Raw genomic sequence first — 17,656 nt, forward strand, 5'->3', positions numbered from 1 at the left:
AAAATTCAAGGTGCTAGGGAAATGCAAAGTCCTTCCAAGGTAACCTGAAAGCACAATGTCTCTTTAGCTAGTATCAAAAAGATAAGATATACCAGAAAAAAGGTCAACATTATGAGTTTAACAAGTTGATCAGGGTGAATAGCAGCCAAGCATCACAAAGTCATCTATTTAATCTTGAACTCTAAGAGGGTTGTTACTAGGCAAGTGGGTACACATACCCACACAGAATTGCAAATAACCAGAAACCTTGTTTCAATGGAGAAAAAAAATGATGTCCAAACATGATTCTAACTTAGAAAAGAACTTTTTTGATTGTAAGAAAACCCAAGTTCATTTGATGAATGGGATAGAGGGAAAATAGGCTGAAATGGAAGATAGTATTGTGCTGAAATTATAGGGGGAAAAAAATCCTGTCTTTAAGACTACAGACATTGATAAGAATTTTCTGATTTAAGGGGAGCATACTAGATGGTTTTAGTTGCATTACATTTTAACTTGCAGAAGCTGGAGGAAATGAGTCATAATGTCCAGAAGGAGGAATTCAGAGTAATAAGGGAGGGACGATCAAAGATAATAACCAACAGGAAGAATTTCATTATAAGAGCAGAGCTCAAAACTCAGTCTCCAGAGGTGTACAGAGAAGAGGAGAGTATGCAAGAGATGAGCTGCAAACAAAAAGACATTTCAGCTACACATTTTAGAGCCCAGGCTGAGGAGTCCAGAGGGGAAGACACATCTTCATATAAATAATGAAAGAACTAGAATCTATTGACCCATCAATCCATTCTCAGCCATCAGGAAACAAATATCTTGAATCTAGCAAGTGAAACTAAATCATTCATCTGCCCCTCCCTAAATTATTGTGCTTAAATTCAAGCGGTGGACTTCAGAACAGGCTGACATCGATATATGCAAAACATCACCGCCCCACACCCAAATATGCAAACATGTTCTTAATCTTACAAATCAATTCCAGGAGGAAAAAGCTTCACAAAGATGCGTGCCTCACTTAAGTCTCTCTATTGCATTCAAACCCTAAATAAAGTGTTTTCCAGCTCCAGTTCCTAACATTTTCGAGTCCACCAGAGGCTATGGCTGGGGAAAGGGGTCCAGTGTTTTCCAAGTAAGGAAGGCTTAGACTCTGAGTAACTTTGCAGGCAGGACACCAATATTCACGTTGAACCTGCCACCCTTACACATGCATATTAGTTGCCATTTCAGCTGTGATGGTGAGGAAAACGGAAAAAAGAGACCAATAGAAATAGTGAATGGGAAGCTAAAAGAGTAAAGTCTTTTGGCAAGAGATTACAGGACGGAGACCTGAGTAAAAAGAAAGAAAAAAAGAACCTTTCCCAGAGAAGATCCGTGTGAGATAAGACGTAACTCCTGTTTTTCTCAGCAGAAGACTGCAAGCCATTATTATCCCGGCCAAATTATTACCCCTCTGTCAAGAATTAGACACAACAATCAAAGTAATCAACGGGCATGTCTAACGCACTGTAATATTTTCAATGCAAAGTTTGTTTTCTCTCTGCCCCCACGTTAGAGCCTGTAATTAACCCGTTATGTAGAACCAAGCCAAACAAAAGCCTAATTGAGGCTGGCTTCCAGACTTGCGCAGGTTTGGAGAGGGTGAAAGCGACTTGAGAGCTGAGGGGCTCGGCCCCCACCTCACCCTATCGAGCCCAAAGTGGGTACGCCACAAGACACACGGTTAGGGTAATTTAGCTTTCATATTTATTAAGAATCATCAGATATTGAAAACGGTATTACACTCGCGCATACAAATGAATCCAGTTTCCAGAGTGAAAGCATCATCCTGGGGTGGGGATGAAGGGAGGAGAGGGAACAGGGTGGAGCCCCAAATCCTAACTCTACGCCAGCAAACGAGGAAGCCCCGAGACTTCCGATTTCGAGCAGTGCCATTTATCTTTTCTGGGGTTCTGGCTCTCGCACTTTAACTACTGCTAAATGCCAGAGGGGGAATAGTCTGTCCCAGAGAGCATGCTCCTCTGATCGCCGATGGGTCCAGCAAAGCGCACGACTCGCTACCCCATCCCATAAAAGGCGGTTTCCCAACAGAACATATGGCGTGTTTCTCCCCATAGCCAGTCATCCTTCCTGAGATGTTTGAAATTGGACTTGGGGAAAGGATGAAGAGGAGATGGGAGAGGGGAGAAGAGGCAAGAAAATGCAAACACTGACTGTTCTGGGAAATGCAGAGCATGCTCTTTCTCTAGGCCTGTTCCTTCTGCACAAATAGAGCAGCATTTCTCAATCGGCTGACAGCCGCCACTGGTAAATAATGGTCATACCTCACTGGCTAGGCAGAAAGCCTCTCTTTTACCAAGAGCTTATATATTTGACATACGGGTCATTCCAACAATCCCAAGCAGGAGACTTTGGTGTAAATCACTTATTCTAAGAAAATAAAATACTGATTCTGAATCAAAAGCCATTTTAAGCAAAACCTTCTTCCTATTTGGGGTAGGTGAATGGATGGTGTACCGCAAGAAAGAGATGAGGGAAGGAAAGAGAGGGGGCAGGGCAGAGAACAGCATCTCATTTTCACAAAACCAGTAGCATTATCCTAGCTGAGAGCTAAGGGCTTCCAACCAACTTTGATCCAACTATTGAAACCCAAACTTGCAAACTCAACCTTAACTACTTGCAATTACAATATCACTCCTACTGTTTGTCAGCTTAGCCCAATTCACATGCAATCCATAGTAGTTGCAGACATTTGAATAGCTTGTTTGTAAACACAAAAGAGGGACCTGGATCACTGTGTTTATTTATTTATCTATGCCAAATGTTTATTAGTGAAATAGTCCTGAAGATATAATTCTACATATGGCGCTTTGATTTCACATAATATTTAAGAAAAAAGACAAAACACATAGAATTAGACATATAATTCAAAGATCACCGTACAACCTTTAGCTTTTTTTTACTTCAGCAAACAAAAAAATGTCAAATGACATGAAAAGTGGCAAGTCTTCTGATTAAATAATAGTAATTAAATAATAAATTACTTTATAATTTTTGCAATGCAAGAGCAAACAAAAAAAGTTTCCTTTTTTTTTTTCCTTTTTATTTCCAGAAAGAGAGAAAACAGTCATGTTAACCAATAACTATACACATCTTTGGGGGAAAAGTTCTTGGACAGACACAAGTCAAACACAATCCCGAGACGCTTGTGGCAAAATAGAGGTAACCTTGTTGCAATGCGGTATAAGTTGGTTTTTAAATCTCAATTCAAAAACCTTTAAAGTCATTTCAGACTTCTTGATAGAGGATGGATCTCAAAAAAAGGGGAGAGGAGGCAAAGTAAAAAATAAACCAGCTACAGGACAGGCCAAGAGACCCAGGATTTCAATTTACCCCTTGGTAAAGTCAACTTAAAACATCGAAAACCAATGCAGCTCCACCTTCCTGAAAGGACTCTCAGCCAAGGAGGCCAGTCTCTCTTCCTGCTCTTTTGCTGGAGCTCCTGTTTGGCAAGGCAATGACCAATATAGAAACAGCACCATTCAGATTAGGATGGACTAGAAAATTTTCTATTTTTGTGTTTCTCTAGATGTGCAGTGAAATGAAAATGCTTTTTTTGAGATCCTTGAATATAAATCCTCTACGTTTTAAAAACGTCTTTTTTTTTTCAGCACTTCTAAGATCATTGAATAGCATATATTGGGTTTTGCGCTTTGTTTGCTGTTTAATTCTAGTAAAATCCCATGATTGTCTTCACAGTGTTGCTACCATATCACCTTGTCATTAAAACAGACTTCGTGCATTTCATGGAGCATTCATTTCTTGATTCAGTTTTCAATGACTGGGTCGTTAAATACTTTTGTTTCGGAGTTCAAGATTATAATTTCCCACTTTTTCCAACAGGGAAAAAAAATACAGAATGAATGTTCCTCATGCCTCAATAGGACTGGCTACCATGCTGTTAGGTGTATCTGGAAGTTGAGAGGACATTGATGCTACTTCACTGCCAGTGGAATTAGAGCCCGGTCCTCCTTCTGAAAAATTGACCTGCATAGAAGGTTGAGAAATAAAGGACACTGTAATAGTATTCATAAAAGGATTATAAACTCATCATATGTGTAGGTGGAAATGTCTGTGTAGATATATAGGTAGGTAAAGATATCCACATAGATAACTTAATTTTAACAGGCTTAGAGAAAGCCTGGAGGAGAATGACTTGAGAAGACATCCTCACGTTCCCATCTTCCAAAAGATCTGTTTTAACCGAAACTGAATTCCCAACATTATGTTGCATTAAATTATTTAAGAACAAATGTGTTTCCCACCGTAAAATGGCATCACAACTCTACTATGCATGCTCAAAATAAAATTATCCTGTTGGCTACAAGTTGCCCCGGGAGTAGGCGAGCTGTCAGTCTCTAGGCATCAAAGACTCTTTTCTTCAGTTGGAAAATCCGTAACATGCTCAGATCCTTCCATGGGAGAGTGAGAGGAGACTCCACAGAACAACGATTAACTCCTCAGCAGGCTCCTTGCTTGGGCATTCTTCCTTGTTGGTCCTGCTGCCTCTTGGCCTTTTTTTCTCTCTCTCTTTAAATCAGGCTCTTCCTTACAAAATGAGACCCATATATTATGACATCATCCCATTCTGACTCCTTTTCATCCTAATATCTGACTCCTTCTTAAATATCTGGCTCCTTCTTTTAACCCTAAAAGCACTGTACTGTTGTTGGAAACCTTCTCTAACCATGCCCACTCCTGCCTCAGCTTCCCCTCCACTGCTCTTATCAGACACTAAAGTTTCAGAAAGTGCAAACACTCAGCTGCCCTGAACCCTCCCCATAATACCTTCTTTCTGTGATTTAGGTTTTGCTCAAGGAACTCAACAGATTAATGACCTTAAAATAAGTCATTATTTTTTCTAGTTCCAGAGCCCACATTTCTTTCTACAGTAAATTTTTCCAATATGAGATTAAGGCACTTCTAGCCTCTGCACCTAGTTAGCATTTGCAAACACCAGCCTGGGGCCAAGCCCCTTTAACTACTTGCCTCTGGCCAATTACCTAATGTTGACACTGAGAAAGCAAATGCCCTCCAGGTAAATATGGGTAAAGAGCTCACCTCTAACTAAAGCTTCATTTCCAAAAAAAAAAAAAAAAGAAAAAGAAAAAGAAAAAAGAACAAGGTTTCAGGATAGATCTTTACATTTTATAAAACAGGATTCTATAGGGCTGATTACTCTTTAAGAAAAAAAAATCATACGTATAAATACAGCTTATGACAAAGGACAGATATTTATTGTTCTTATTTATCTTGACCCCTTAAGCCTTTTCTAGACAAAATGTGAATTCATTTTCTCTTCACTGGATGTGGAAAACATGTTAATGCTATAACACATTTTCACAGACTAAACACTTTACCTCTGATTGGTAGAGCTTGTGTCCCTTTTGCTAAACATGGAACACAGTGTGTGACCCTGTGACACTTGAACTCATACACTTGAAAACATTTGAGCCGTCCTACATTCTGAATGAAGACGTCCCAAGCAAGGGATACAGTAACAAATGTATTTATTTGAATAATCTTTACTGATATGTTTGAAAACTGCACCCAGACATGTGCCTACTGTTTATTGGCAACAACACTGATTATGTATTATAGCACTGATGATGTACTACAATCACCTTGATCAGGCTCCTTATACATCCTATTCTCTAGATGCTCAGGAAGGAGTCAACTTACTAATTGCTGATTGAAATGCCAAGATGATCTCCCAAAGTCCTTGACAACTCTAAAAATCTGAGATGTATGATTCTCCAACACTGTACATCTTCTAGCACATGCTACCTAGTTAGGTACCTTGAAATTAATCCTTCAAAGGTCTGATTAATGGAAAATTTAACCTATATGGTCAAATTTTGCAGTTTCATTAAAAAAAGAAAAAAAGATGCACGAGAGGTTCGTTTTCGTGCATTGTCTCCCTTCTCTTCGCTGCCCGCCTCCTTGGTTTCTCCCCAACCCTGAGGGGAAGAAGACACCCTCCCCACAGAATCTTTCAGTGTGTGACAGTTAAACCAGAATCCCCTGATGGGAATTCAGCCTCTTCCAACTGGGAGCTGACACTTACCAGTTGCTGAAAAGCGGGCTGATCTATGTCACTCTGCAAGGCGAAGTCACTCAGTACTTTCCAAGGAGGCTGGTAACTTTGTACCTCCACTGGGTTCGCCTGTAAGCCACCGTCGTGCCTCTCTGGACTGGCAGCCACCATGGGAGTTCCTGTCATCCCCTGGATATTCTGTGGATAGGTGCCCCCCCACACCAATCCCAACATGTTAATGAGCAAATTCCCTCCCTCCATTGTCTGCACAGGCTAAGCAAATATACCCTGGTATTATCTTATCTATATAGGGGCCTTTATTGATTCAGTTAATCTGCTGTACCTATGAATATTAGCTATAATTCAGTTTTGTTTTATTGTGTTTTGTTTTTCTGCCTCTGTGGGCTGGACTATTAGGTCTGCATGGACCTGATTAAACCAAATTCTACTATGATTTTCTTCTTCCCCCTTACCTTCACAGCTCAGCCCAATTCCTCCCATCTGCCTTCCCAGGCCATAGCTTCCCAGAACTAGAAAGCTGAGGTAGGCTGGGCTTCCCTTCAGCCTCTAGACATGGTAGTTTTCTAGGCAGTTTCAGTTAGCTGCAGATTTTTTTCCAAGCAGTTCTTCTCAAGGAGGAGCCAGCCCCCCCTACTCCATCCCCCAAAAGCATTTAGGTCTGGCTCCTATTGTGCTATTATGTACTAACCAACTCAGAAAGTGCCCTGGCCCAGTCTTGGCCAGCCTTGGCCCAGTTTAATGACAGCAGGTTTTATGGCATTTAAAAATAGGGCAGAAGCAGTAAAAAGGAAAAGAAAAAAATAAGAAAGAAAAGAAACTCTAGCTTAACGTCACCAGGAGGCCTGAAGAGTGGGTGCTTCCGTGGGACCATGATAACAGTGGATAGTGCTGCGAGGGGCCTGAGGCTTCTGTGGAGGCCTGTGCTTCGCCTGGAGCAGAGGGTGCCCTGGGCATGCAGGTCACCTTGGGGGACCTCTCTGGCCGGCCTGAAGACGCAGGGCAGCGGCCGACCTCTCTCAGACGTGTGGTGTGCCCTGGGGCTTACAGGGTGATCTGACCACGGAACCCCTGGATCTAGGCAGGAACCCAGGGTGTTATCCCTCCCTCTTCTGTAAGTGAGGAACCGACGATCTGAATGTTGGCAAAACCCGGCCTAACCCTTGTTGCCGCCTGCCCTCAGAGGGAGGGACGGCGTTTCTCGGGTTCAGGGGTGCAGGCGAGGTGTTGGTGCACAAGCCCATCCACGAGGTTGGGACCAGGCTGCCGCTACCCTGGCGCAAGAAGCCTCCGAGCTGCCCCGCCCTCCCTCGGCTGGCGGCAGGCGCCGCTGGGCAGCCTCTCCCCGGGGACAGGGGTGGGGGTGGGGATGAGTGGCAGCCCTGGCCAAACTCTAGCCCAGGAGCAGGATCGAAAACCGCGAGCACCGAGCACCGGTCAGACTGGGTACCAGGAACGCACCTCGCATGCCACGTCCCTTTCCCCCTCACTGTTCCCTGCCCAGCCCCAGAGCCACTCACAGTTTTGTCATTGGGCTGCTGCTGCTGGAGTTGTTTCATCATGATGCTTCGCTTCTTGTCCTTGCACCGCTTGTTCTGAAACCAGACCCGGATCACACGGGGACTGAGGCCCGTCATCTCTACTAGTTGCTCCTTCATGAGCGCGTCGGGCCGCGGGTTGGCGGCGTAGCAGGTCCGCAAGGTGTGCAGCTGCTTCTCGTTCAGCACAGTCCGCACGCGGGTGGTCTTCTCCGGCTGCTTGTGGACGTGGGGTCGCAGGGCTGGCTGCCTGGCGGAGATGGGCTCCGCTGTGGGGCAAGGAGCGCCGTGAGCGCTGGGGGGCCGCCCCGTCGCTCTCCGCCCGCCAGCCCGCCGGTCCGCTCAGCACCAGCGCGCTCGCTCGCTCGCCCGCCTGCCCGCCCGTGCATCCGATGGCCACCCACCCGCCCGGTCGCCCACTCACTCAGTCGCACGCCTCCTCGCTCTTTCCCTTGCTCGCCCGCACGCCCGCCGGGTCACTTGCCCGCTCGCTCACCCGCCCGCCGGCTGCCCGCCCGCCCGCTCACTTGCTGGCTCGCTGGCCCGAGACACTTCAGGACAATGGCTAGTGTTTGCAGCCTCGGCACACAAAGCAGGGGGCAGCAGCGGTAGAGGCGAAGAGGGTGAAAGGGAGAATAAAATCTCCCTCTCTAATCTGCAGAGGTCAATGCTGAATAATCCCGGCCCAGAACGCAGCACCGCCCCTCCTCGTGTCAACAAAGTGTTAGCCAAGGCGAACGGGTCTCAAAGTCTGTCCCCCTCTCCACCCGTTCGCAGCAGGGGTGGCATTTTTCAGCACTGTTTTTCCTCCCTTCTCACCTTTCCTTGTACCCAGACTGGGCCTCAGTTACATTGATTACCACCCTCTCCAGGCTCAGAATTTTCTCCCGGGCCAAGGCCACAGAGGGTACCAGGGAAGGAAACGCAGAGCACTTTAGTGACAGCCATAAATACTACACCAGCAGGGACTTCTGCAAGGGCAAGGCCGAGAACTCTGCCAGAACGCCTTGAACTTCAGTCGGAGAGGACAATCATGTCAAGGTGCTGAAGAAATTCGCTCTTTCTACCGTATTTCCAGTCCCTGCTCTTTCTTAGTATTAAATCTAAGGTAATACATGGATGTTCCTGAGATGGACTGACCCCAAGCAATGGAAAAGAAAAGTCTGCTGAGCTGCCTAGACTCCAGATAAACGGTGGCTGGGAGATGTACCGCGCCTCCCTCCCGGTATTTCAGCTTCCTCTGTGCTTCCCCACAAGCAGAGTGCAGGCTCCACCGAACAGGAGCACCGAACAGGAGCTTTGCCCCGGTGCAAGCTAGTCACAAATCCCCTTGAACAGAATTCTTAGAGCTGCCAGAAGGCCGAGGGGTAAGGGGGAGCTAGTCTCCTCACCTTCAGTGTTTACTGGGAATTGATACTTTAAAACTGCAAAGGGGAAGTCATGACAGGAAGTCAGGTTTGGAAACACTGTCCACTTTGTAACCCACGGCTTTGGTTCTGGCAAACCCTGCTGTGTTTCCACTCCTCTTCCTTGGGAAAGGGTCCTCTTATCTATATGATACAAATCCTGCAACTTCTGCAACCCTCTAGGGTCAAGCCAACACCTATGGGGTCAATTTCGAGCAACAACTACAGGCCTGAAGATGAAATTCTCACCAAATCACATAGAACGAATGGTTTAAAGAAGCAGGCTCCCTTTAAAAGGCAATTACTGCAGATTAGCTTGCTGATAGTTTTAAATTACAGCTCTGTGCAACAGCCAGTAGTTTTTAAAACTGTATCTTTTCAGTCTTGTTCTCTCGCAAAAAGATAAAAAAATTTTAAAAAAATTTCGAGTGTGAAGCAACTTACAAGAAAAACGGATCTGGGAGGCGAAATACTTCAGGCCACCTAAGCTTCCTTCATTGGGTTAAAGGATGAAGCTTCAGGGACCCGGGGCTCCTCCCCTTTAATTAGGCAGCAAGGGAATACCTGGCTGGGAGCTGAAGCCCGTTTTCAGTAAGCCAAGATTTGGAGGCCAAAGCGAACTGGAAGTAATGTTTGGGCGTGTGTATACACGTGTATACAAGTGGTGTACATTTATGTGTACCCTTATAGAGACACACAGACGTGTAGGTGTGCTCGGAGAATCAAGGGAGACAGTGAGTACATTGAATCTTGCTGCAAAGGAGCAGAGCACAGAGCAAATTGCGTACAGAACTTCTTCATTTAACTTCAAGCCACCGCTATGACCACCCCTGCAGCTAACCAGGGTTATTGTGGCCGCCGGCACATCGGCTGGTTTAACCTGGTGCCTACCTACCCGGGCCGGGCAGAGGAGTACCTGCCATTTGCAGAGGCCGCGCCGGGTGCAGGGGACTGAGCGGGTCGCCAGCCCCCAGGCTGGCCCTCTCCACCACATCGTGGTCCGCTCGGCAGAAGAGACCGTCCTCCCGAAGCGCAAATTCGTCCCCAGGGATGAGCTGGCGGCTGCAGGCCACACAGCGGAAACACTCGATGTGATACACCTTGGAGCGGGCACGCATCACGAAGTCGTTCTTGCTGAAGCCGATGCTGCACTTGGCGCATTTGATCCCATACAACCTGTGCGGGGGAGGGGCGGGGGAGGCGGCCCAGAGTGGGAGAGAAGCACAGAAAGAGGGGGTCACTTCAGGCGATCACTTCCCTGACCCAAGATCCCGGGCAAGGCGCCCCGAGAAAACAGCATTTCCAAACAGAAGCTGGGAACAGGACAGAAATGAAACCCAGCTCTCTTCCTCCCTGCCTCTCTGCCTTCCCCCATCTCTCTTCCCCCACCCCCGCCCCCGTCCGCCCTCCTCCCTTTCTTTTACTCCAGTTTCTTTCCCGATGAACCTCTGTGTCTCAGTCGATAACTCTTAGTTCAGAACACCTAGCTTGTACCACAGAAAATGTATTGATGGATTCCAAACTCAGGCTGCTGCCCTAGCAATCAGTCCCAGTGTTATCTTGCAAATTTTAGCAGAAAGGAATCCAGAAAAACTCTGTTGGCCACCGACACCTACACTTTCACTTCTCTAGCCCCCAATTTCTGCTTCTAGAAATGTCTAAAACTGCAACAAAAAGTCCTTCTTCCAAGAAAAAGGGAGGTAAGGGAATGGGATTGTCACCCCACTCGATTTGCAAACACTCACAAATAAACAAGCAGAATAACAAAAGGAAACCCCTGAGGGTTTCCACATCTCCCTTTTGCACTAGTACTTTCCAGTCTTTCTCCAACTAGAGATATTCTTCAGGCAGCAATGTGAACAGAAAATTTCCTCTCCATTCTTCCTTGTATTATTGTATTATTTTTTTAAATCTGCATCTGTTCCCTCAATCTTTTTCAAGTTGCTGAATCATCTACCTCTATTTCAATTTGCTTGAAAACCATGACCAGCCTGAAAAATGCAAAGACCGACTTCTAAGGTCTTTCTCACTGCTGGCCTTTCCTTACCAAGGGACAGTCTTTACAGATTCCATCCAGGCTGCACTGCCCTGGCCCCTTCTCCATCTTTCAGGAGTAACAGAAGCTAGGGCATTCCTACAAACAGAAATAATGCAAGAGCGAGGAAAAGATCCACATAATGGGAGGATGCATCATCCTTCCCCAAGGAGAGATTTGGAAATCTAATTATTCAGTCTGTTCTGCTTTTACAACTACAAGATTTTACACACACACACACACACACACACACACACACACACACACACAGAGAGAGAGAGAGAGAGAGAGAGAGAGAGAGAGAGAGAGAGAAACAGAGAGGGTTGAGAGAGAGTGGAGAGAAAGTAAAAACGATTAGGTCCTGAATTAGGCACATGCAAGCCTGTATGCAATTGAGCAAAATACTATTTCCACAGAAGTAAAGATACTCCTGAAGCGGGCTCTCCTTCTCTAGAACCTTGCATTTACACACCAAGCTAGTAAACAATGAAAATGCTCATTTATCAGAGGTTAGAAGGTGGATTCAAAAGTTTTTCCTTCCTCCGCCTACTCAATGTGAGATCTTCCATTTCATAGGGTGAAGACTTGACTTTGCTGGTGACCAAACAATTTAGAAAATCCCTCCCCCTTCCTGTACCCCCACTTCCCTTACTTCCTTTCACTCCCTCCCCAAAGTATTAACCTCCCCCCACCAGGTTAATTTTATCTACCAAGATTATATCCTCTGTGTCATGATTTTTTAAAAACAGGAAAAAATATGCGAAATACTAAGTGAGCAGGAGCAAACTGTGACTGTATATTAAGTCTTTACTAAACTTTAATAAAAGTTCTCAAGCCCCAGAAACCAAGGGCCTTACAAAAGCTAATTAACTACTTGTTAGTAGCCATTGGATATTTTTAACATGACATTTTGCTGTTATTTAACATAATAAGGATGGTGATATCTCTTCTGTTTGTTAATAAAATGAATACAATTTTCTTTAGAGACTACTCACTTTCTAAGGCAGAAAACAAAATTTCTGATATATACACATAAGTCAGAGAAAACTTCAGATTAGCAAAGCCTGATGCAGAATAAATTGGAGGGGGGAAAAAAACCCTCCAAAACAACAAAACCAAACTCAGAAAGTTCCTATGTGGTTTCTGTCTTGACAATATGGACAATTCACTCATTTTATCAGTTACCAGATTTTAATGTGAGAAAGGAAGCTGTTCAATTATCTAAATATACCAATTGTTCGTAGACAGATGATGGGCAATTTGATCTGCTGTGTCTAATTCATCAGCTCAGATAAGATAAGAAAGAAAAGACAGTTAGATGTCACCAAAGGGTTAATATTTAAAAAGATTAAGTTTCCGGTGTTTTTTGCAAGGAATACGTAGGCTGGTTTTAAAGTTTTCTCAGAAGGAGTTTTTACCCAAGAAATAAAAGGAGCAATACTTGTACTTGCTCTTTCAAAGTACATCTCTAAACATGCTTCAGTCAAACTTTTATTTCACCTACATTGATGCCACCCAAGGATTTGTAAGTTACTAGTTTTAAAAAGGACTGAAACAAATAAACAGAACACTGCACTATACAATAAAAATCGACTGTATTGTAAAGTTAAAATCCAAACTTCTCCATCTTTTTAAAATTTTGTTTTGCAAAAGGGAGGGTGAGAGAGGAAAATAATTGTGCTCTTCAAAAATTCCAGGAGTAATTAAACAAGTCTCAATACCCCAGAATTATGAATACCACTGCTTAGGGTTTTTGCTTTTCTCAAATAAAAAAAAAAAATGAAATGAACAGCATAGCTTGATTTTCGTAACACACTTACAGGGTAACTCTGGCTTGCTAGACTCCACTGAGGCAAACTTCACAAAAAGACAAAGCCACACCGAGTAATACATAAGGAGTTGGGAGAGTCAGGGAAATCTCACAAAATTAGGGAAGAAGTATAAATGCCATACCTGATATAGTCTCTTTTACAGTAGGTTTTCCCATCCCTAACAAAGCATGTACAGCTCTCGTCCAAATACTGATTACACTCCGCACATTTCAAACATGCCGCATGCCATTCCAAATCCGGAGAAACCCTCAGAATATACTGATCGTGAATTTGATTGCCGCAACCAACACATAGGGAAATCAGACGTTTTTCTGAAATGAAAATAAATACATGATTGACTAACCGTTTACTTCCTACAGAGATAAACACACTTTTAGTGTCGTTCTCTTATAGGGCATACTCTGGGAGGTTTCTTTTTTTTTTTTTTTCCTTTCCTTTTTTTTTTTTTTTTTTTTTTTTAAGAGTATTGCACTTTGGGATGGTAATTGAAGTGTGCCATCAAAACCTTGACTCATTTTTAAAAGGAGGTGGAATATATGTAAAATGCAGATTTGAATAGTCTGCATTTGTACGCCTAGCACGCAATCAAACCCGCTCATTTTGTGTTTCTTCTTTCCCCCTCCTTCCTTTTTGCTATAATCATCGGGAAAGATTATGGATAAGTCAAGTCAAAGAAAAGGTTTTGACTAGAAGCGTTAAGTGAACGCAGGGATGTCTATATTTTCCATGAAGCAGGCTCTTAAATAGCACATAGGACTGGATATTGTTAGCAAGAGCAGACATCAATACAGTTGTCACCCGTTCTCTTTTGCAAGTCTAATGCTAATTCACATCTCTGGGTATTGACTGTGCAGGCAGACCTTTGCAACATAATATAACCTCAGAGAGCTCAGGATTCCCCACGAGGAAATCACCACCGCTCAGCACCAGAAAGCTAGAGGTTTAGAGGCTACACAGGCGAATTCAAACACAAGGTACGATCAGTTTCCCGAAGATCCGAACCGACAGTAAGCATGCAGGCGTGGCGGCAACAAGAAAAAGCCACCTTTTCTCTTTCTCCAGGCAATGACTCCAACTCTAAAGAGCCCTTGGCACCTCAGCCAGTGCCTGAGAGAGACCCCCGCACAAGAACAGCACATCGAGCCCCACAAGGTAAAACAGCCTCTTACTTTTTGGTGGATCTCCCATGTCTCCCATATCTGTAAGAGGGAGTAATGTCCACAGTGAAATGGTGGTTGTACAGTTGGTCAACAACCCACAGAGAGGATGCTGGAGCTGTGGCTAAGTGGGAAACAGTGGCCCTTGGGGTTGCCAAAGCTGAAAGGGCCGCTGCCGGGCTGCGCCGCGCCCTCGCAGATCCGGGAGTCCAATTTAAGCCGGCGGAGTTGGCGGAGCGGAGGCGCTGCGGCGGCGGCGGACTCGGCGCGGCTCGGGCACCTCTCTTCCTTATCTCTTACTCAAACTTCTCTGCTCCAACTCAGCTCCATCGCCATTGGTCTGACGCTACGCGCGGGGACGTCAGGCGAGCGCCGCGCCCATTGGCTGCGGGGCGCGGGGCGCAGCTGTTCTGATTATCATATTTCAGCCTCGCCGCAGCCGTGCGCCACTGACCGCTCGGCGAGCCCGCGGGAGAGGATTAGGGATCCCGAGGCAACTTACTCCGGGCTCAGGCCGTTCTCCCCCGATGCTCGGGCTGCCGGGCTGTTCTGGCTCTGGCCTCCCTCTCCTCCTCCTCCTCTTCTTCCTTCTGCCCCCTCCCGCGTTCCTTCCCGGCCGCGTCGCTTGCGCCCTCGCCTCCCGCAGCGCTGCTCCTCCGCCCTGAGCTCCTGGGGTCCCCGCAGTCTGGCTGGCCGCGTTGCGCGCGAGGCCCACTTTCTGCCGCCGGTGGCGAGTGGCTGGTGGGTAGGTCTACCTGTTGACGAGGTCCCTCCCGGGCTCTAGGAGAAGGGGGAACTTGGAACAGGCCGCTTAGCTTGGTTTGGTCTCACGCCGGGGCGCACATCCCCGGGGCCTGGCCCGCTTTGGCTGCTCGGGAGGGTGAGTTCCCTCCAGAACTGGCTGCGCTCGGTGCGCTAGGGGAAACAGAATCGGGAATGGGATGATTAAACGCAGAGGAATTGTTCCCTGACTGCTACACCACTGCTCTGTCTCCCCCGACCTAAGATACCTAAAAACGTGGGGTGGGAGGAAAGGGGCGCTTGGTGCTGTTGAGGACAGTCTGGTTGGAACGTACAGGTAAAAACAAAGTTGACTCCGCGGACTGACGGGCTTTTTCGCTTTCAGACACGCGAGGTCTGCTTTTCAGGTTAACTGTAGAATTGAAGCTCACTAACCCAAAGCCAAAGCGTGAAATGATGTTCCAGTAGTCTGAAGTTTGTCAGGTTTTTGTATACTCTACAGTTCCTCTCATTGCTGGTCTCCTGCCCTTTGTTTTTAAGCACCCTTGTGCAACAGGCTGTGGTGTTTTGATAACTGCAAGGACAAGTCTCCGTGTCTCTCTGGAGGTTTTTTAAAAAATGCATTAATGTAAGGGCGCGAGTAGGAAGGCATTTATTACAGAACAGTGAAAGACCTATTTCACATCACCAGGCATTGATATCTAATAATTTTCTCTCGGAAAACTACTTGCAGAGAGAAGACTGTTGGGTGCAACTCGCCGGTAACCTTTTTCAATAATTCTTACATGTTCTCATCATCTCTGACAGTCTCCCAAAGACAAAGTCACAGGAAGCCTACGAAGAACCGCTGCGCTTCTCCCGAAGCTTCTAAATAGCTATTTCTTATCTAATGGGACTGCCAGTTTTATCTTAAAAGGCCTACAGACACAAACCATAGAAGGCTTTAATTTCGGTGTTTTGTTTTTTTTTTTTTTTTTTTTCTGTGAGAATACCCGGTGTGTTAGGAAACTCCTTTCTTTGTATCTTTCGCAAGATCTAGCCCTTGATAAGAGCTGTAAGCCCTGGCCTGCTGCAGTGGCTGGGCTTGAATGGGTAAAGCCTCTCCAAAGCGGAAAGGGAATCTAAGATGCCTGAGTTTCCCCATGACCTAGCTGAGGCTTTTTTTCCCAGGAACCCGTTTTGTTTTGTTTGGTTTTGTCAAGGAAGATTTCAGATTGGATCTCTTCCCTTCCATTTCATTATAAATTATTTTGGAACGCGTGTATGAAAGTGAAAGTTGGATAACTAGGTTAATGAGTTTCCCAGTTGTGAAGGTTTTTCTTTTTCTTTTCTTTCTTTCTTTCTTTTTTTTTTTTTTTTTTTTTTTTGATCTGTTTCTAAAGTCTTTGGTATTATATGTATAGAGCCTTTTGTCAAGCTGCTTTTGCAAAGCTGATGCTGATAATCTCAACAGGAAGCAAATCTTCCCAGTATTTGGGCGTGTTTCCCATATAGATAAACATATTGACCCTAGTAAAAAAAAGATACCACCACAGTGCCAGAAAATAGAGTTTTACCCAGTCATATTCCATCATGCCACGTTTATAAGATAGAATTAAACACCAGAAGCTACCAGAAGCCTGATGACTTTTATTTCAGAGCCACAAAGCACCCTCACTATCCATCCTCCTTCAAACCAGCCCCCACCTCCCACACACAGTGTGGTATTTTAACTCCCTAAACCAATAAGCGATTACAAAGAATTATTGCAGATGATAGCAATTCCAAGTAGAAAAGCTGGCAGGTAGCTTGGGGAAAACCTTTAGTAATGAGAAATTTCACCTTAATGGTAGACAACTTTTTCCTCTTTTCATTCTGCACCACTGTGGTAAACAAGTGTTTTCTTAATAAGTTCCTAAACTGATAGAAGCAAGATCCATGGAGAAGATACCCGCATTAAGAGGAGATGTTTTAGGGACCCCACCAGGATGGACCTGTTCTGAAGTTGTATGCATGTACCAATGACACATTTTGCATTAAAATCCAAGTTAGAATAGCAGGGTTTGTAGTTTTACTTCACCTTGAAGTTCTAAATTGATCATGGATTATTCTCATTTCCTCAGAGCTGACTGCTATCTGTGGATTTAGTTACATCAAATATATCTGTAAAATTTTGTTTCTCAGAGAATATGTAAAACTGCAATTAGCAATGTTTCCAGAGTACTTGATCACAGGAGCGACCTCTTGTGTTCAGAGGGGGGATCAGACCCTCTTTAAAAAATTGACTTGTTTTGACCTTTGTATATTGTTAGGTCAAAAATATATCCTTGAAAACAGCAATAGTGTGAATCCCTGGTTTGAGCTCCTGTCCTGAGAAAAAGAGGAATATGAGTTATTAGGTATAGTCCCCATCACCTCCAGACTGCCTCAGTATATCTGACAGTGTCTTTCCATATAAAAGGGATACTGAAATTTAAGTTCCTCTGGAGTCTGTGGCATCTGCCCAGGTGCACTTGTATACACTTTCCAAAACGTGGCTGTTATACCCAACCTCCTGGTGGGCTTTAAACCTATTTAAACCTGTCTTTTTGTGTACTGTTGCTTTCTCTACTTTAATTATAATTTAAACATTCCACATCAAACTTAATGTTGAATAGAGATTCCTGAACAAGCATCATGCTCTCAAGCTACATGTCAAAAATCTAAATAGGTTTTAATTGCAATTGAAAGGTAAAATTAAACATTAGCATTTATTTATCTCTCAATAACCTCTGGCAGATATAAATGGTTATTTGGGGAGTCACAAACAGTAATAGGACAGCTATTCCTTCTCATCTAACCAAGACTGGGAAGGGAAGAGAG

The 17,656-nt window shown here is 44.8% G+C and overlaps 1 protein-coding gene across 1 annotated transcript; it reads right to left on the bottom strand.

Annotated features, from left to right (window-relative positions):
• Positions 1-2,790: 2,790 nt before the first annotated feature.
• On the bottom strand, positions 2,791-14,338 carry ISL1 (ISL LIM homeobox 1). The gene is made up of 6 exons (XM_003925873.4): positions 14,087-14,338; positions 13,039-13,228; positions 9,967-10,226; positions 7,627-7,913; positions 6,119-6,286; positions 2,791-4,038 (listed from the first exon to the last, which is right to left on the bottom strand). The coding sequence occupies exons 1-6, from the start codon at positions 14,112-14,114 to the stop codon at positions 3,922-3,924; spliced, it is 1,050 nt and encodes a 349-aa protein (XP_003925922.1). The 5' UTR covers positions 14,115-14,338; the 3' UTR covers positions 2,791-3,921.
• Positions 14,339-17,656: the final 3,318 nt, after the last annotated feature.

Source organism: Saimiri boliviensis, chromosome 1 (genome assembly GCF_048565385.1).
Source record: "Saimiri boliviensis isolate mSaiBol1 chromosome 1, mSaiBol1.pri, whole genome shotgun sequence".
Classification (NCBI taxonomy): domain Eukaryota; kingdom Metazoa; phylum Chordata; class Mammalia; order Primates; family Cebidae; genus Saimiri; species Saimiri boliviensis.